Raw genomic sequence first — 21449 nt, 5'->3', positions numbered from 1 at the left:
TTTTTGTGCCAATTGCATAAAAATGCATCAGGCAAAAAAAAAAAAAAAAAAAAAAAAGTTCTCATTTGAAATGCACCAGTTTTGTTCCAATTGCATAAAAAAGGCATCGCTCGTAACTTCACTCATCAAGGGTATTATGCCAGGGAAAGAAGACACTGAAGTTTTTCTTCATTGCGATGCTCTTGCGATTCGAACAAGTGACCGAAGCACGCCAAGCGCGCGCCTTGTCGCCACGCCATAAACGCGATATAGGTTTGTAGCCGTGCAAGATGTCCTAAACCCTACAGTGTTTCTATGAGCGATGATGATGATGATTATGTGATTATTCCTTTGCATCAGGGGGGGGGGGGGGAGGAGGGGCGCACGATGTGCACCCTAGCCGTTTACATGTCATAAGTCATAGCATACACACACACACTGCAACACACAGACCACTTAAACACAGTCAGGGGATGTTTGACATGGTGGCGCTATCTACCAGCAACGCAAAGAACTGCGACACACCTTGCCTTTTTTTTTTATTCTAGATGGCGCCACAAATACCATAACTCTCGTATGTTCGGTTTCTCACGTGTGAGAAACACCTAGGCGCTGGTTTACGAGTCCGTAGCTGGTTGGAGCGCCCATTTGCTTAAATCTGTAAGTAAATGCTGATATGATTGAATAGAGGTTTGAATGGCAGAATTTTGCAGCAGGTGCTGCTAGTACTTACGATTGTTGGATCGCCGAAAAACAGAGGTTACGTGTTACGGTATTTGTGTGGTTCTCCTTCCTGAGGTACCACCTCTGAATTCAGGTTCCCGTTTTCTTTCGTAAAAGGCTGGTTTTGTGGAAGCCTAAGTTTTTAAGTGTTATATGTGAGTTGTAAATTCACATGGGTGTTCAAGTTCCTGCGTTGTATACTACATACAAGCGCATTGCACCAATGACAAGAGAAGCTTCCACCGAACGCTTTTGGTCGCAGATCGCCGGTGTCACATTACATGATGCGGGGAAACAAGAGAAGCGCGAAAAAGTTGGCTTCCCAAGAGCAGCAGAGGATTCGGGAGCTGCTCGACGACGTTTTAGACAGTGAGTACGGCACTGTTTCCGCATTGTGCGCGTTTGGTGCGAATATGGAAACAGTCGAACCTTCGTATTCCAGGATGTACAACGTTACCCTCTGGGGATGCCAAAAAGGAATGGAAGGACTTTTTGGAAGTTCAGAAGCTTCTGCAGGAGGTCCGAGAACTAGAAAAACGTGAGTGTGTCGGCGTGATCATAGCACTTCTGAAATGCATGGTTGTGTAAGCTCAGGCGCATGCTGGTGGGAACAACTACAAAGTGGCCGAGTGATTTACTTACAAAATGTTGCTTTTCGAACCGCTCTGCTTTGTAGTAATTCATTCCATTCAGGGATGGATCACAGAGGTCACAAAGGGAAGCACTCATCACAACATTCATGTGCAGGCTGTATAATTTTTTGTTTCAATTTTGCATTCCGTAAACTTTTGTGGACACCTGTGTTTTCACATGTTCACACACATAAGCAAGTACCTGTAGCAGGCGATATCAAGTTCTGTGTGCTGTTATAGCTGTGGATGCGAAGTGGCAAGAAAGGGCTGGCCTGCTGCTGGCATCTTTTGCTTCTTAATGTGAACTGCACATGCATAGTAGAAGCTGGTCGTTTTCTTTCAACCAGAGGAGCTTGAGAAAGGTAGGCGTGCATGCTTAGAGGTGTGCAAACCTAGAGCGGCTGTGTGTAAGAGGCAGATTCACACTTCACTGTTCACATCTTTGTGCAAACATTGAACGTTATATCTTAGTGTTTTGCCTGAATATATATATTTTTTTCGTGATTTGTTATTATGGACAATTTGCTTTATAGACAGTCTTGCTTCTGAACGAAAGGTTGGTGTTAGTGAGGCATGAGAGTGTACTAATAACAAACTAAATTTAGCTCAAAGAGTTGCCTCTTATTATTGCATATGTTGTTCATTTTGGTGGATCTTTGAACTCTAAATGGTTTATGTGCATTGCTGAAAGAAAAAAAATTATTATTACCTTTATTTCTTGGCCTGTTATCAAGGGTATTAATGAGGGTTAGGATTCGATTTGTATTTTATGACACCTTTGTCAGAGGGACTGAAAATTTAGGATGAGTCAGTACCAGCTCACCTTGTCATTAGCCTTGTTAGGGCTTAAAATACTATTACAGGAATTTTGTTTTTCATGTGTGGTTGAGGTAAAATGTTGAGAAAATAGAGATTGATGGGGAAAGTAATGTGCAGAAGCACATGTGGCGAATGTGCTTCTCCACATTACTGTGGCGAATGTACTAGGAAAAGGAAGGGATGATAGTGGTGTGGAGTGCAACAAATATCAGCTAAAAAATGCTTGTTGCTTGACCTTTGTGCCTGGGTTTGTTTAAGACAAGGACACCTTGCCACATAGTGTTTTCCTGCCCGTGGAGTCGTTCAAGGAGTCTATATTATTTGGAAACAGACTCAATGATTTAAGCCTGCCATGCTAAGAACTTGTATTTAGGCAAAGTTGCAGCATTTGGTTCATCTCGTTTTGTTGTTGTTTTATCAAATTGAGAAAAAAAAATGATTTAATAAAATAATGAAAATAAAATAAATGTCCACTTGCACTTGGTTGATAGTATGAAGATGCCATCACATATTGCTAATTTTATATTACTTCGACTCAAATAATATCTTTGAATTCATGGAACATTAATACAAAGTGTTTGCCAAGTCTTGCGCAGGTGTAACTGAGATTGTACAAAAGAAATGGGCACATCTTTTCAATTTTTGGGGTGACTATTTCTCTGAGCACTGCTTTGTTGTGCGGTGATATGTTTGGGAACTATATAATGCGCTTTGTGTACAACATTCGGGGCTGCATCTTCTGCGATTCTTGTGGCGTTTTTTTTTTTGCTTCATAATTTGTGAAATAACTGGGTGCTTGTTCATATTTTTCCAGCCCTGATGCCAGACTTGCCAAAGCGATCAAATAAATGGCCAGCTTTCCTCAAGTGGTGCTCTGAAAATGGTGCCTACCTCGGCAGTGTGGCTATTAAAGACCGACCCGATGGCGACTATGGCTTGGTTGCTGAAGAAAAGATTGAGGTGACTGTTACTGCTCACTTATATTCTCGGGCATCTAGTGTTGCAGCAGCAATAGCACCTACCATGCATGGGAGAAAGTTATCGACTCATATTTGTACCTCTGTCACACGGGCACTTGTAAGGCCCTGAGAATTAAGGTTCCTTGCTCCAAAGGCAGTTGACGCGCAGCTACACGGCAAAATCATGAGCCCCTTTGCGATGAAGGTCTGTAGCGGGAAAGGCGGTCGTCAGCGGCCTTCAGCTGTGCAAAGGAGCAGTCCTAATCTGAGTGCCACCGAGTGGGCTAAAAAAACAAAACAAAACAGAGAAACAAAAGAAGTTGGCACAAATATAATTTTTAATGTTATATTTAAGCTTAATTGATTCTACTTAGGCATCAAGTTTGCATTTCAATGAACGTTTAAAATCTCGAGTGTTGATAGAAGACTTCGAACGTTTTCAGCAGCCACATTGACATACGTGATCAGATTCAGATCGTGTGATCAGATCAGATCACACGAATGCTGGAGGCACCTTCCTAGGGTCTGTGGCCAAGTTCCGTGTTGTTCACCCTATTGCTAAGCTCTCGCGTGTATATTCTCCTTCATCAAGTCTCCCATGCTGTGTTCCTCATTATTATTCTTGCAACTTGTTTCAGCAAATAATAAGAAATGCACTTTTTTTTGCGCGCAAGTCTATCATTCACGCTTGCGCGTTTGGCATTTTCAAGAAGTGGGAATTTTGATCAACCCACCCAGTCACTTTTTGAGTCTTCAGAAAATAATTTTCATTGTGGTATCTGCTGGTAAATAGATAAAATGTATTCTTTGCCACTTTTCTTTATGTATGCTTAAGACCGCCATTCTGTAATCAAGTACATTTTACGTGCTTGCTGGTTATCTTCTTGCCATAGTGGTATAGACCCTTTTATAAATTTTAACTTCGCCTCGGTGTTGTCCACTAATGGTGGCAGAGCGGCAGTTTTCGGAAACTTTGTATTACAGCTATATTCGCATGATTTATGCAGCAGAACACGTTCACGTTGTTCTCCTTAGCAGCATTGCATATAGTTGTAGAGCAGTAATATGGAAAGTAGCACGTGGGGGAAAGCCAACTTAAAAATTTATGCAGTGTGTTGGCAGTGCATTGGTCCTATGTATGGCTGGACATTGTAAACACAGCACCAATATTAGGCTGATGAATTGTGCTGCTTGGGTTGTGGGGGAAAGCCAACTTAAGAATTTATGAAAGGGGTCTATTGCACTCTGTGCAGTATGGTTGGTGTCACTGTTCTTCCATTTCATGACTGAATGTCTCTTTTTCATCATGCAGGAGAGCATGCAGTTCCTCGGTATACCCATGAAACTTGTCATGACTACAGCTTCTGCTAGAAAGTCGAAACTTGGCCCTCTCTTAAGAGACGACCCAATTATGAAGAGCATGTCCAATGTTGCTCTGGCTATCTTCCTTATTCTTGAGCTTTCAGCTGGCGAATCATCTTTCTGGCATCCCTACATTTGTATCCTCTTCCTTGTTTTGGTTTTACTCTTGAGTTCCGAAATTTGTCCATATGCAGGATGTATGGGTGAATTGTAAACAATAAGACTGGGCTGAGCATGCAAACTTCTACAAATAATTTTTGTTTGTTCTCTTTGTATTTTGATGGCGAATCCGGCAAGGCATCGTGCTTTTCTTTTCCTGATGTGTTGCCTAATAGAAAATGCCTTAAAGGGACAGAACACTGACCAAAATATTTAATTGGATTGTGGTGGAAATGAAAAGACCTTGCCTCATATAATATAGATCGAGCGCTACAATATCCAAGAAACGAGGATTTGTAATTTTAATTTAGCACTAATAATCGTACAAAAATGACTGATGTCGCTCCTTGAGGTGAAATTGCCACTGTAGTAACCCACGTGACTGCATCTTGGTAAAATGTCACAGGTTTTTGTAAGTGCACAGTGTTGGCGTTGTTTTATTATGTGCTGGTGTTGTTTTATTATGTTTTGTACACTCCGCAGTGCCTGTCGTACCAGCCTCCTTTTGCATTGCCTATGATGTGTTTTTAGCATTTATCATTAGATGGCGCCACAGTGTTATAAATTTTTTTGGATGAAGCTGCGACCGTGGCCTACTCAAAATTCTGTTGATGATGCGTACGTACCTGTGCCTAAACACCCTTGGGTGGGCAGACTGAACTTGATGCTACTGTGTGCTAAACAATGTTGAAGTACTGTCATGCGGGTGAAATTTGGTACATCACTTTTGCGGACGCGCAGTCGTCATTGGGATGACTGCTCGTTGTTTCCTGCGTTGGGCTACATAAAAATGGGCGCATGCACTGATTGAAAAATTATCTCTAAAAATTTTCTACACCGTTTCTGGCAAAACCGTTATGGGACCGACCACTCAGGACAGGAAGCTTTGCATTGTGCCGGAAAAAATTGGATGCTTACAGTGCAGTGATCTGTCACTATAACATCTTTCCATGACATTCCTTAGCGAAGTGTGCAGCTGTTCTTCCAAATTCATTCAACACTGTGCTGTACTTTAGCATAGAAGAGCTTGAACTCCTTTCTGGATCAGCTGTTCTTGGTAAGTTCCAGAGGCCATGTTTAGACTTAAATGTTTGATTAGTTTGCATTTTCGAGCAAAAAGAAAAAAAATATGGTAATGAACATGTGAAAAATGAGGAAGTTACACATGCATGTGAAAATGTGGCTTTTGATGGTGATGGCTCTGGAAAGACGCTCTGGAAGAGCTCTAAATACATGCATGGAGAAAGAACTGCCGAAAGGTGGTCCAATAATGCATTCTTGCCTTAAAATTTTCTGGATCGAACTGTGAACAAGTTTTCGGCTGCAATCTGCAGGTCCCAGTTCAGAACCAGCAAGCTCTCAGTTGAGACCAGCAGGTTCCTGCTTAAAGTGATTGGCCCAGTAGAAAACCAGCAAATTTACTGCTGGGACCAATTGAAACTAGGAAATACTACCAGCACTAACCAGCAAGTACTACTACCCGGTTGTAAATTTTCACGCGAGAAAAAAAAGGTTGACACAAACTTTGTCACCTTTATAGTTTTCAGAATATTGTATAATCTTTGCATCTGAAATCAGCGAAACTAGACTTGCAAACATAAAACGGGACTTTCACAGAAATGTATGCTACTTGATTAGGCAGCACTCCTACACAAATGTGCAAATTGAAATCCACGCTTCTATAAATATAAATAATGTGATAGTAAAGCCTTACTAATATGGATTTCAAATGTCTGGAAGGAATGCCGATTGTTCAAAGGTCGATTCAGTGAATGTCACACGCCTGTGAAAAAGAAAAAAATACCGTAAAAAATGTGGCGAGCCTTATGAGGAGGTTCGGTTGCACAAGTACTGACAAACCCATTGTGAGCATTCCATTTTGATGTGCTGGAACAATAAGGGGGATGTAAGTGAGGGTAATGCCTATTGGCTTTTACTAAAGGCACGAAGTGGCACGTTAGTTGATGTTCTAAAGTGGCATGCAGCTGATTTTCGACAACTGGAAAACAATGCTAGCTATGACAGCTGCTGTGGCCTCTGGCTAGTGGTGAAGCTCGGAAACCAGAACTGCCGTATAAACGCATGTATCAGCTGCACTTGTGTATGAGCCACACCCCCTATTTCCCGAAGCAGATGTTTAAAAAAAAATTTTAGAGGGCACTTTGAACCACTAAAGGGCGACGAGGTGAAAGCTATTATAGCGCGATGGATCGTAGCCTTCTGTTAGTGTCTATCTCCCTCTCTTCTTTCACTCCCACCACCTTCCTCCCTTCCTCTAAGGCGTGGTACATGTGTCCGCGGAGCATTGCGACAGATACTGCGCCTTTTCTATCCTGTAAATCAATTTCAAACGCCGCTGGTGCCTGCTGTACTAACGCCTCCTATACATCTGGGTCCGGTTCTGTTTGCTTTGTGGTGCGGCGTTTGAGGAAGCGGAAAATTAAAGGCGCTGCACGGATTCCTGGATCGGATGCCCGGCGGAGTTAGCTACGTATATGCATGAATTGTCTGGTGATGTCATGACCTGTTGTCACGGTACGTTGCGCGCCCCTTGTCGAACACAACCAGCATTTCATTGAACACATCAAAGTTCACCGGCTTTCTATAATTCATTTACAGGAAAGGGAAGGTGCAGTATCTGTCACTCGTAGAATCCCACTATCATCCTCATGGTAAACAAGGGGAATTATGAAGAGCATTTCACGATCCGGGGTGCGGCGTAGTTGGTTAAGCGCTGGGCTGGGGATCCAAAGAATGGAGGTTCGATCCCCTGTGAAGACAAGGTTTATTAATTTTTTTTTTATCTCGCTCTCAAAAGGGTGGCACCCCTGCTGACAACCTTCTGTTGACAGCGATGAGGTATTAAAGGCTTTCGCCTAAAAGGAATATTCATGTAAGGACCGCATCCAAACTTTCCACGACACACGCGGGAATAGCCTCCAAAATGCATGCGCACAGAAGCTTCCAGATGCCGCCCACGGACGGTGCATGAAGTCACAGGTCATCATCATTATCGTATTTTCCCTCTGCCACGTGCTTCCGCAATCCATATCAGCATCGGTATCGCCAGTCCCAGCCACCCCTGCTTTGTTTTTGAGACTGTCAAAAGCATATGAGTAGTGGTAGCGTGGTTGGCGTGGTCACACGTCATAGTTGTGGCTCTTGTGAGCTTTGTGAATTGCCGCTCGCGACTGTGCTTGGCTGGGTTTTGTCCACATATAACTCCGTGTCTAGGGACTTTGTATCCCGTAGTTTCAAGGTGACCGGGATTTCAAACAGTTTAGACAGTACTTAAGACGACTTGTGGGGTGAATGTGCACCAGAGCACAGCACCAGCTCAGAGAGACGCCGCGAGTGATGATTGAATGGTATATAAATGCCACATTCACTGATTAGTTATGTTGCATGTATGGGTCGCACCCCGAACATTGGCCCTGAAATCTGGAAAAAAAAAGAGTGCGGCCCTTACTTGGGTTTATACGGTATGCTCCCCAGCTACGCAGGCCCTTCGGACATCGTCTTGCGTCCACCGTGTAAACTTAAAGCTCGCACATTGCAAGAGACCATTTAATATGCAGGATTTTTGCATGTTCATGAGTCCCTCTGTGACAGTTCGACTTGGTGCAAAACTTGATGAGTGGACTTTCCATCTTATCAGGTTTGACCAAAACTAGATGACGAAGCAGCTGGAACGTATTCGAGGGGAGTTGTGAAGGTGACGGGGTGGATGCCATGGTTATGGGTGTTAATATTGCCACACCGCTGCCCATCTTCTAGCGCCACCAAGTGGCCGAACGTCTTGGCGCGTGGCTGAGCGTCGTCCTCGTCTGTCTCGAGCTTCGCTTGATTAAAAAAGGGCAGCTCGGTTGTTCTGTTTGCTACGTGTGTTGGTGACATTTGGTGGATTGTGCAGGATAAGATCCCATGTACGTTGCCCCCGAAGACGTCAGTGACGCTGCCCATCTTCGCTCCGACGCCACTCCCGTCCATAAAGCGAGCCGTCGCCTCCGAGGCCTACAACCCGAATTCGAACCACTGACCACACCGCTGCGAACCATGACATCTACGACGGGCAGCCAGACAAGTCAGCATTCCAGCAACACCCCACCGTACGTCCTTCTCGCACCTCGATCACCGCCATCATTCCACGGTGACCGGTTCGAGGATGTCGAAGACTGGTTGGCCACTTTTGACCGTGTGGCCGCATTCAACCAATGGGACGACGAGCGGAAGTTAATGAATGTGTACTTTGCGCTGCAAGACTCGGCCAAGACGTGGTTTGAGAACCACGAGACGTCCTTCGTCAACTGGGCCGTCTTTCGCCGTGAGTTGCTCACAACGTTCAGCTCGAGTACGCGCAAAGAAAACGCAGAGATAGCAATCCGTTCGAGGTCTCAGCAGTCAAATGAGAGCGTGGCCATGTTTGTCGAGGACATGACGCGACTTTTCAATCGGGCCGACACTACCATGCCCGAGGCAACGAAAGTACGGCACCTCATGCGCGGGGTGAAGGAACAGTTGTTCGCTGGCCTCATTCGTGACCCTCCAAGAACTGTCGCAGATTTCGCGAGAGAAGCTACGAGCATGGAACGTTCACTGCAGGAACGCTGCACCCAATACGGCCGTCAGGCAAGCGTAGCGGCTACACCCTACTGCGCGTCTGTGCCAGCAGCTAGGGACCAGGCATTGCGGGAGCTTGTGAGGAGCATCGTTCGCGAAGAACTGCAGAACCTCCACTTGAATGCACCACCTGCAGTGAATTATTCTACCGGAGACGTCATTCGTGATGAAATCCGGCGAGCGGTGCAGCCACCACCAGCACCACAACCGGAGCCATGCATTATGACGTATAGTGATGTCCTACGTCGACCTGCCCTCGAGCCACATTCATTCCGCCCCGTTGCCGGACCACCGCCTCGCTACCTGCGTCCCGTCGAGCAGCAACAAGATCTGCGCCCCGTCGAGCCGCAGCAAGACCAGCGTCCCGCCATCAGCAAGGCGCACTTGTGGCGCACACCCAACAGACGGCCGCTCTGTTATCACTGCGGCGAGCCTGGCCACATTCTACGCAATTGCCCATACCGGAGAATGGGCTTAAGAGGATTTCCACCGAACGCGCCTCGACCTCGCTATGGAGAAAGACCACAGGAGATTGAGGAATACCTCGCTGCTAACGAGATGCACCCGACGTCACCGCAACGGCAGCCGCGATCATCATCCCCGAGGCGTTTTGGGTCACCAAGTCGAAACTCCTCCTCTGGGCAATTCAGAGGTACGTCCCCTCACCGGGAAAACTAAACACGGCGACCTCCGGGGGTGAGGCCGCCGCTACGGCTCAGAATAAACAGCCTCCACCCGACGATTTGACGCGACGGCCCGAGCGGCGACAACCCGATCCGACGAACTTACCGACGTGCTGCGAACGCATTGTTTCCGGGGAAATTTTCGTAACCGCCGACAGTTGGGATGTGACTGCACTTGTGGATACCGGCGCCGATTTTTCCGTCATGAGCAGCCAGCTAGCAACGACACTCCGAAAGGTTCTGACGCCTTGGTCTGGGCCAATGATGCGCACTGCCGGTGGCCATGTCATGACGCCGATTGGCATGTGCACTTGCCGCATAGAGATCTGCGGTCTTACTTTCACTGGCACCTTTGCCGTATTAAAAGACTGCTGTAAAGATCTGATTCTAGGCATGGATTTTCTGCAAGAGTATGGTGCTGTTATAGACCTTCGGGAGCAGCTCACAGTATCGTTTTCAACCAAGCGAGCCGTTGACAGCAACACGGACTTCCGGAAAACAATGTTGCGCGTCTCTGACGACCACATAACAATCCCTCCGAGGACGAGCAAGTTCGTCACAGTCAAATGTGATCACAGCACCGACACGCGTGGCATTGCCGAAGCTAACATGTCACTTGAGGTTCTGTGTTGATTATAGACGCCTCAACAACGTCACGAAAAAGGATGTGTACCCCTGCCGCGCATAGACGACTCCCTCGATCGCCTTCGCCATGCCACTTACTTTTCGTCACTTGACCTCCGCAGCGGATATTGGCGAATAGAGGTTGACGAGCGAGACCGCGAGAAGACCGCTTTTATTACGCCGGACGGTTTGTATGAGTTTAAAGTGCTTCCGTTTGGCCTGTGCTCGGCCCCTGCCACATTTCAACGAATGATGGACACCGTACTCTCTGGCCTGAAGTGGCAGTCATGCCTCGTATATCTCGACGACGTTGTAATTTTCTCGGACACGTTCGAAGAGCACCTGAAACGTTTGCGCGCTGTTTTCGAGGCCATCCGATCTGCTGGTCTCTCTCTGAAACCCGAAAAATGCCACTTCGCTTTTAATGAGCTGAAATTTCTCGGCCACATTGTCAGCGCTCGAGGTGTTAGCCCAGACCCAGAAAAAACGGCCGCTGTCGCTTCATTCCCCAAACCAGAAGATAAACGAAGCTTGCGTCGATTTCTCGGCCTCTGCGCGTACTATCGTCGCTTTGTTCACAATTTCTCCAAGATCGCTGAGCCTCTGACCCGCCTGACAAAAGACGCTGAACCGTTCGTTTGGGGCCCCCACCAGGAACAAGCCTTCGCGGAACTCAAGTCCCGTCTCCAATGTACACCTATACTTGGCCACTTCGACGAAGAGGCTGACACGGAACTGCACACGGATGCCAGTAACATTGGCCTCGGTGCGGTCCTTGTTCAGTGGCAGGACGGTGCAGAACGCGTCATTGCTTACGCCAGTCGCACTTTGTCCCGTTCTGAAGTTAACTATTCAACTACGGAAAAGGAGTGCCTCGCTGTCGTGTGGGCAGTCATGAAATTTCGTCCGTACTTGTACGGTCGTCCGTTTCGTGTCGTGAGCGACCATCACTCACTGTGTTGGCTGGCAAACTTGAAAGATCCATCGGGTCGGCTTGCTCGATGGAGCCTTCGGTTGCAAGAATTTGACATTACTATCGTGCACAAGTCCGGCAAGAAACACAGTGATGCTGACTGTCTGTCCCGCTCCCCTACTCCCTGCCACACGGACGGCTGCGACGACGATACCGCTTTCCTCGGTGTTATCACGTCGTCCACGTTAGCCCAAAAGCAGCGGGCCGATTCTGAACTTTTGCCCCTCATCGAATACCTCGAAGGAACCGGGTCATCTCCTCCTCAGCTCTTCAGGCGCGGACTGTCGTCATTTTGCTTGCGCGATGGTGTGCTCTACAAGAAGAACTACGGTCCAACAGAAACTGTTTATCTGCTAGTAGTACCCACCACGCTTCATGACGAAGTTCTTCGTGCGTGCCACGACGACCTTTCTTCCGGCCATCTCGGTTTTTCTCGCACATTGGCACGGATACGCCGAAAGTACTACTGGCCCAAGCTAGCTGCCATTGTGCACCGCTACGTCCGTACCTGCCGTGAGTGCCAGCGGCGGAAGACACCGCCCATTAAACCAGCTGGCCTCCTGCAGCCTATCGATCCCCCAAAATTCCCATTTCAACAGGTAGGCATGGACTTACTGGGCCCATTCCCAAAGTCCTCAATGGGTAACAGGTATATAGCGGTTGCCACTGACTATCTCAGCCGCTACTGTGAGACCAAGGCCATTCCCCGTGGTACCGCAGAGGAAGTTGCGCATTTCTTCATTCATAACATTGTACTCCGTCACGGCGCCCCAACAATCGTCTTAACTGACAGGGGAACCTCGTTTACGTCGGCACTCACGAGCGAGGTCCTTCGACTCAGTGGCACCACCCACCGAAAAACAACTGCCTATCATCCTCAAACTAATGGACTAACTGAGCGGCTTAACAAGACAATTGCCGACATGATTTCTATGTATGTAGACGAGGATCATGGAAACTGGGACCGAATTCTGCCATACATCACGTTCGCATACAACACTGCGCTTCAGGAAACCACACGCTTCACTCCATTTCATTTGGTCCATGGACGCGAACCTTTCACTATGCTGGATGCCATGCTTCTTCCGGATTCTGTTCCCTCCACTGTCGTGGGGGCTGACCAATTTATTCGTGACGCAGAAGCCGCACGCCAACTTGCCCGACAGCGAATTCGGCACCAACAAGTACACGACGCCCAGCGATACAACCTGCGACACCGAGAGGTGACTTACACACCCGGCGATCAAGTCTGGGTTTGGAGCCCAATACGGTTGCGAGGGCGCTCTGAAAAGCTTCTGCGCCGTTACTTTGGACCCTACGAGGTGCTCCGTCGCCTCAGCGCGGTGAACTACGAGGTGTTACCACAAGGCACTGTCCGCTCCTCTCGGCATCCGAAGTCTGAAATAGTTCACGTCGCCAGAATGAAGCCTTATTACAGTCGTTAAACAATTTTAGGGTCCAAATCAGAGCCAGAGACTCCCGTATAACTTGCCCCGCTTTTCTATTGTTCCCTTACATTTGCGGCATCGGGTCGATGCCTCCTGGAAGGGGGGCAATGCCACACCGCTGCCCATCTTCTAGCGCCACCAAGTGGCCGAACGTCTTGGCGCGTGGCTGAGCGTCGTCCTCGTCTGTCTCGAGCTTCGCTTGATTAAAAAAGGGCAGCTCGGTTGTTCTGTTTGCTACGTGTGTTGGTGACAATATAATGCCACATTGTAGAAGGCTTAAGGATAAAAACCATGCACTTTATTTCATTGCGTCTGTTCAAAAGTGAGCAGCCCATCACCTCGTCCTCATTAGGTCTTGTGTGGGAAAGCTGACTTGCAGAACTTCGCAAAACACTCATGCCAAAGAGTGTCTGAATGAGATTGGTCTCGCCATAAGCTACAGGGAAGAAAGTGAAAAAGGGTTCTTTTGTACTGTTTTCCTGGCATCTTAAAGTCATTCTTCTGGTAATTTTCTCCGATTTTGTGACTTTGCATTGTTGAAGTTATGAAGTTAGGCGTGGTATTTGAGTGCTAATGTCTGTACTTGGGAATTCTTGAGTATCATTTCCGCAAATCGAATTTGGACCAAACATGAAATATATTTTATTTGTATTTGAAATTTAGAATGTTCAATGCGCTTTCCACCAAAAAGTGAGATAGTCTTGCGCCTTTTCAGTTTTGTGCCCTGAAACCAGTGCGAAGTGAATTGGTTAGGCTTAGGTCTACTTGTATTTTATATTGCTCATAGCATGGATGTGCAGCTGAGAGACAAGAATTTAGTTTTTGTCTCTATTGCTACATTAATTTCTTTTTTTTAAATTTAAGATGCACGTCACTGATGTCTGCTTCTTCATTACAGATGAAGCCTTGAAGTTACACAGGAGCATTGCCAGGCAGTATGCATACTTTCACAAGATTTTCAGGGTGAGTTGCTTGCCTGTATTATGATTTATTACAGTAAGACTCTCTTAGAACAGTACCAGGTCGATCAATATGTTGGATATAACAGTGGACTGTGGCATCATCAGCTTTACCATGATTTATAAGGTTAAATAAACAGCTTATAATAGGGCAGAGATAGTGCATTATTGGCTACAGCAATTAAGTCTAGTCATTGAGAGTGAACTTTAAAGGAGTATAGACACCTAATGTTTGGGTTCGTGTTTTATCCTTTGTAATGATGCGTAAGACATTGGCGTACACATATCACGACGTGATATTCATCTACGACCGCTGAATTTATAATCGAATTCCTTATCTCACCTGTCTCGGTTTCAACAGTCACGCGATGGCTGTGACGTCAAAGTCAAGCCTAGGTCACGTCAGGGATGAATAAAACACCGATATGATTGTTCCCGTGTCATTTTAACCTGAGCTTTTGAATCATACCAGTTAGAAAACTCAGCTTCAAAAAGTGACTAGTTATTGTATGCATTTGTCGGGTGTCTATGAGTTGTCTGCCATCTAGAAGCAGTCAACAGAAGCTTTTTGCAGTTGTCATTGTCTTTTGGAAATTACTTTTTTCTTTTTTTCCATCTTATTTGACTCTACTGCAGTTATCTCTAAGAATCTTTGCTACTGCAAGTTTTCAACTAATTTTATTTTCCAGGCGGTTGCTTATTTATCAACAATCTGATGGTTTGCAACTTAGACACAGTTTTCTTTAATGGCCGCGGGCGCCGCCACTATTCTTATACTCCTGAATTTTGACCAATCAAAATCGTCGTTTTTTTTATACATGGGCCCTATGGGAAGTTTTGCAACTGGTCGTATTGAAGAGTTCTGGTTTTAATTCCCTAAAATGCTAAAGCCAGCCTACCTCAAGAACAAAAATCTCAACAAGCGAAGAGTCAGTGATTATGTCGCTGATTTTTAATTTTTTTTTTATGTTGTGCAAGACCTAGACTTGATTGTAATGCGTCAGCCAACTCCTAGCTGCTGAAATGTAAACCAAAATGGGTTGAGAAAAGAAAATTCAGTTACAAGTGGTTTAGCTGCCACAGGACATGGTGACCCATATGCAGAAATATCCTGCACATCATTACTGAGAAGCAAAATTCCACCAGTATTTAATGTCTATGCTCCTTTAAAGGAAACAAAAACACAAAAATGCTATAGCAAACCAGCAAAACTAAACATGCAGTTTGAAGGCGGCAGAAACCCCACATGACCATGCATATACAGTCAACGACCGATGTTTCGGACCCTCAAGGAACCGCGAAAATGTCAGAAAACTTGGGCAGCCCTAAATAACAAAGGTGCCCCCAAAAGCTAATTTCATTGCTTACTATTGAAGCCGGAAAAAGTCACGAATGTTCGTTTGTACTATGGTCTTCTTCCGTGCTAGCAGGTACGCCCGAATTTCTGCGAGAGTCGTCGTGTTACCGTAAGCCGACGAAAGAGTTGCAGCCGCTTGCATAAGCTCAGCTTGCTTCAGCGGCGCTGCGGCAGACGGGTTGTCCTCGTCATCGCTCTCTCACTCCGCAAGCTCTTGGGAAATGATCTCTTGATCTGTCAACCCAGCGCACAATTCCAACACACTGTCCATGTCCGTGAAGTCTGAAAATGAGGTGGTCGAGGAAATTTCGACGCCTGCAGTGCAAAGGTTGTCGATGAGCTGCTCACTGTCAAACTGCTGCTTGACGATGGTATCCTCGTTTGAGGTGGCCGACCCGCCATCCAACACAAATTCATTGTGGTGGAAGCAGTTTTGCAGCATTGTAGGCACCACCGACTTCCACGCATTGGTGAGCATGCTGATTGCTTCAGGCAAATCGACGGGGTAACCTTTTCCACTGTCCAAGCACACCACTACACTCAAAAGCAAATGGGGCCGATAGTTCATCTTCAAGTTGCGTATCACGCCCTGGTTCATTGGCTGTATTGTGTTCGCTGGTAAAAACTTGACGCGCACAGACTTCAAGTAGATAATATGCCCGTGTGCAGCGCAGTTGTCGACGAATAACAAAACTTTGCGGTCTTCTAGATCAAGTTTGCGATCTAGCTCTCTTACATAGCTTTCAAAAAGCTGCTGTGTTGTTCATGCCTTTTTGTTTGCCTGATGCAAGACCGGCAGGGACTTAACACCTTTAAAGCACTTCGAAAATTTCGATTTGCCGATGACGAGCATCGGCAGCTTTTCCGTACCCGACATATTTCCACCGACCAAAACTGTCACCCGATGGTTACTCTGTTTGCCACCATGGCACAGGTCACCAGCAAAGACAAGGGTCTTCTCTGGCATAAACTTAAAAAAAAGACAGGTCTCATCGCAGTTGAAAATGTCATCTGGCGAGTAGTTTTGTAAGAAAGACTGGACTTGTCACGGTGGTAGTCCGCAACAATGCTCAGGTCAACAGCTGCACTTTCGCCGTAAAGTTTTCTAAAACTAGATCGAAACGCTTCTTGAAGTTTCTTAGTCATTGCAGTTGAATGCTTCAATGTTCATTTGAAGTGCTATCGTCTCAGCCTTCTTTTTGAGGAGGCCATCGGAGATGGGAACCTTGGTGGCCGTTGTTGACTTCAGCTATACAAGAAGGGCCTCTTCGAGCTTTGGGTAGGTGCCTTGGCCTACATTTTTATGACGACATGCATTAGACTTTCCCGCTGCCTCCAAAATCTTCCTCTTGTTTTTCACATAGTCAGAAATTGTCGGCCTAGAAATCTGAAACTCTCTCCCCGATGTCTGCCTGTGGTCGGCCACTATCCACGAGTTTGACTATAGCCTTTTTTTCGCCATCGACATAGTGAGGTACTTGCTGCATCGGCGCTTTCGAGGTCGACAACAACATCGATCGAAGAAATGGGCATGGGCAAGACATGTAGTGCGAAGAGAGGATAACCGATAGTCGCTTAGGGTAACAAACTGGATTCCAAGGGAAGGAAAGCGTAGCAGGGGGCGGCAGAAAGTTAGGTGGGCGTATGAGGTTAAGAAGTTCGCAGGGGTCAAGTGGATGCAGCTAGCACAGAACCGGGCTAAGTGGAGAAATATGGGAGAGGCCTTCGCCCTGCAGTGGGTATAGTCAGGCTGGTGATGATGATGATGATTGTTTTGGTTTAAGCATAACACACAGCGCGGTTGTCACAACACCAACACTGTTGAGTGCTTCCTCGCTGCCGCTTTCCACGCTAAAAATTGGAAAAGGTTCCTTGGAGCAGTGAAGCCGATTCAGTCAAATGCCAGCCAAAGTAGCGACAGAATGCAGTTTTCTCATTTCCGCAGAACGACCACGGCTAGGCCTACTCACTAAGCTTGGCAACGCACATAAAATATGTGGCAAAAAAACAAAACAGGTGAACAGGCAGTCGAAGTAGTTGAAGTGGTCCGTCCAAAGATCTGAAGCATAAGAAAAAGAAAAAAGCACTGCTGCCAGAAGCGCTGTTCCAGAAGTGGAAGCTGCTGGGCCAATATTATACCCTCGATTCAGTTGAAGAACGGCACAGCCAACACTGGTTTTGAGGCTACAGGAGGAAAAGGTAAAGAAACAAGATGGCGGCGATGCAGCAGTTGGTCTGGCTGACGCTTGAAAAGTCCGAAAAATCGAACAGCCCTTCCTACAGTGTCCAAAATTTTCAGCTGCATAATACATTGAGTGTATGAAGTATGTCCTGGTGCCACGAAAAAGTCCGAATAATCAAGTATGTCCGAAGAATAGGGTGTCTGAAAAGTCGGTTGGTTGTCGACTGTGGATGGCAGGCTTGCTTCAGTAGCGTAGAGGAGGAGAAAGACGAAGACTTGCGAATTTTACCCTTTGCAAAGGCAGAGGAGGTAGGAAATGTTTGGTGGAACAGTCCATTGTTACCATTTCTGGCGTGTATTGTTCATTGAAAATGAGCTTGGGCGCCTGTTAACGGAGCCATACATACCATACCTACCGCTAGTCACTCATAATGCGCACATGCTTTGCATAGTTCTTTTCTGCTGCCATTTTTATCTCATTTCTGGGAGCTTGTTGGATTTATTATCCAGATGTGCTTCTGAAAAGCAGTCTTTGTTTAGGATCCTATTGGTGCGATTGGCGAAGTTCCCGTCATTGTAATGATGGAAGTGTGTTGAAACAAGAATTCTTGCACATCGTTCATGTTGTCGTAAAAAACGGAGACCGGGCCACTTATTTTCACGACAAGAGGTTTATTCACACGTCAAGGAGCCGTTTGCTAACTTTTTTACACATATAGCGTGTGAATAAATTAACTAAAGCTTTATTTTTTCAAGAAGCCGCATTTTAAGTTCAACGTCATAAAAAAAAATCAAGAAGCAGCTACCTTTTCGCAATTAAACGCTCTTGTGGGTAACTTCTGTTGCCATGAGGGCACGCTGGCAGTGGTTAACAAACTGTAGAAATGATGCCCTTCAGTAAAACAGCTGATTCCACGGCTAGTGCCGGCTTTTGCACATCATCTGAAGTCAAGGTACTGTATGATGGTCCTAAATGCACGTAGAAATCATATTGTAAGCAGTGTAATCGGGCTTTTTTATTTATTTTATTGTTGGGAAAAATAAACTTTTATGTCCGCATGAAAGTCTTACACACAAATTCTTCATTTAGAATGAGCACGGGGAAATGCAACGTGGTTGAGCGTACACTACCAACCTAGCTTGTTTTCATTCGTTTTGTACTGTATGTCGCCTCCGCCTTTTGCTTTGGGTGCACTTCGGAGCCAAACTACCCCTCAGCGCCAACTTTGCAGCAGTTGAGTTCAGCCATTTGACGCACGCACTCGCTCACTGTTGGTTGTGAGAGACTGACTACCTGCACAGACTTGAAATCTTCTGGAGGCAAAAACAAAAAGATGGAGCACGCATGACACAGCGGTTGACTGCGAGCTTCATCACAGTTCATCGGTGAATTCGTTGCACAACCATTCTGCTTTCGCATTTTCAAGTCGAAATAGGCATCCGAACAACTCAACGAACAACTAGAACGCGCATTCTCACACACCGCCCTTCGTCGTTGCTCGCGCTGGCATTGCCACTTCAACGCCACAGCCACCACACATACCACTCCACCGTGAAAGCCGCCGCCATTTTCGCTGTAAAACGTTTTAGAACGCCTCATCGCGCTCTACACCGCAGGCATAATTTGGTGCGTGACGTCATCTGTTTTTTCGCCTCTGCGACGCAATCGCAGCATCTCGTGACGCAACTTTTCAAGATGGCGATGGCAACCAATAGGAGTGGACGTTTTTGAGCACTCTCAATTGTAGAGCGGCCCGTAATACGACCCCTGCACAGTATAAAAATTAAGATTATTTTTTTCTTGCAAGATGGGGTGCACTGACCACCAAAAAAGTGTATATGAAGGCTCATATCAAGACACTGCCACATAGTGAGCAAGAAACTGAATGCGGAATGTGTCGCCAATTTAAAATGCTTGTTTTTTGCGCTCTCTAGCCAAAAAAAGACCTGCCATCAGGAGTGCAGCCAAACACTAAAAAGAAAAACAGATAGGGAATGCAAGTTTTGGGCTGAGGCAACTGGCTGGTAAAACGAAATAGAAACTTGGATTGACTAAAACGCAGCATGTAACCGTCGAATTCTGTTTTCGCACTGCCAGAAGCCTGGCTAACAAAAATGCTTGACAAGCTGGAAATAGAATATGGAGGCTAGGTGGAGAGGCACGCCCAGCAAGCAACCAAGGAAAGCATTTCACGAGCGCAGACAAGAGCGCTGCACCGCTGTAAAGATGAAAAAAAAGGAAGAGGCAACTCAGAGAAGCGTCGTTTTGGAAAGGATGGCCCAACGTATGCCCTAAATTTAAACAGAATGTTCTGAAATCTTTGAACTCTTTTTTCTCAGTTGGCATTTTTTGCAAGAGCACAACTGTTGTGAAAACTACTATTTTCAAACTCTTTCGCGAAAGGCTGCTTTCAGTGTGGTTTCTGGACTAAAATTTTGTTGGGAACAATATGGTACTTCTTAGATTCCTAATTATTTTCTAAGAAAAATAAGTATTAAATATGTCACGTATAATGGCAACTGAAAAAAATGCAGTATGTTGCTAAAGTGCCCAGATATTTACAAAAATGTCGTAAAGAGCCCTCAATTAGCCTCATCTTGCATAATTGACTACCTAGAAGTTAGATATCTAAGCACAAACAGTTATAGTACGTCTTCATGATGTTTGAAATGAGTTTTCCTAAGCTGACACTCTTAATTACTCGTTATGACATCTACAGCTTTTTTCGTTTGTGCCAAGTTGAGGAAATTTATAATATATTCTAATATGATGAAGATCAGCTTTCTGTGAAAATTTTATCGAAGTTGGCGCAACAGTTCAAAAGTTGACCATTTAGCCCTGTATCCGTCTTTAAGGGCCCTAAGTTTTTATAATTCTTTTTTTGTTTGAGCTGGATATAGCAGTTATCTGTGATAACAGTGATGTTTCCTTGTTATTTAGGCATTGTTAGATAAGTGAACTTGAGTGTATGGGGAGTCTTTTAAGTCATAAGTTGTTTAATATGCACGTGTCATTATGCTTTTTGTTTGTTACATAGTAGCCATTACAGAAGTTTAAAATAAGAAAAAGAGTATGTGGAGTGACAGTATTCCATGTTGGTGACAAGAATTCTTGAGTGGCAATATTTTCTTTAGTCCATGCTGTATTTCCTCTGCAGTAGAGTCTTGACAATGCCAACCTGGTTAATACTAATTCTTAAAATTCCTCCTCTGGAGTACATAGGGAGTGGGCAGCTTACAGAATTTTGGATATTCTAAACGCACTCCTGCGCCACTACAGACAATACGAACATAAGTGCTGCCTTGAGCATCACGCACTGCCCGCACATCATTAACTCTACAATCACTTTGCGTGGATCGCACATCAACGATGCATCATGATCTCCTGTCACATTGTAAGATCTGCGTTAAGTTTTCGGCGGCGTGCAGCTCGTGAACCGCCAGTGTCATTATCATCTGGCACGCTACGCTCCGTGAGTGGCGAGCTGTGGCCTCTTGGCCGTGAATGAATCTTCCGAATGGGAAACATATCTGCGTGATTGCTTTTTCCGTGCGTTTGCATACTAGGTAATTTTGTTCGTTGTGATCATAGGAATTTTGAAAGGATACAAAATGTTTTGCGACCCTGTGTGAGGTTTGTATCATCAAGATTCTGCGAGGGCTCTTTGAACGGCCCTTATATGAATCAGGAGTGTGCAAAAGGGGCGTCCATTTGTGGCACATTTTTATTTTTTTCAGACACACCCACTTGCAAAGAGCCTTCCTTTCAAGGACTGCTTCACTTATGACCTGTACAGGTAAATCACAGGTGTTCCACAGTTCCTAATAATGACTGCGTGCTGTAACTTATGCTGCAAAGCCAGCTCCAGGTAGTGTGAGCAAACATAAATAATGCAAGAAAGATGCTCTTTTCGAGCAGTAAGAGTTACTTAGTGAGGGAAAATACCTGTTGGAAGGACTGTGCTACCAT

General features: G+C 45.7%; 1 protein-coding gene across 1 annotated transcript in view; it reads left to right on the top strand.

Annotated features, from left to right (window-relative positions):
- The first annotated feature begins 532 nt into the window (after positions 1-532).
- The window catches only part of Setd3 (SET domain containing 3), a 110147-nt gene continuing 89230 nt past the window's right edge, over positions 533-21449 (top strand). The window contains exons 1-8 of the mRNA XM_084583147.1: positions 533-639; positions 965-1071; positions 1145-1240; positions 2968-3113; positions 4425-4611; positions 5610-5690; positions 13880-13944; positions 21218-21276. Of these exons, the coding sequence (XP_084439273.1) occupies positions 984-1071; positions 1145-1240; positions 2968-3113; positions 4425-4611; positions 5610-5690; positions 13880-13944; positions 21218-21276 (722 nt within the window). The 5' untranslated portion in view covers positions 533-639; positions 965-983. The remainder of the gene's footprint in view (positions 640-964; positions 1072-1144; positions 1241-2967; positions 3114-4424; positions 4612-5609; positions 5691-13879; positions 13945-21217; positions 21277-21449) is intronic.

This window comes from Amblyomma maculatum, chromosome 11 (genome assembly GCF_055883805.1).
Source record: "Amblyomma maculatum isolate TAMU_Amacu chromosome 11, ASM5588380v1, whole genome shotgun sequence".
Taxonomy (NCBI): Eukaryota; Metazoa; Arthropoda; class Arachnida; order Ixodida; family Ixodidae; genus Amblyomma; species Amblyomma maculatum.
This window is presented reverse-complemented; position numbering and strand designations above follow the sequence as displayed.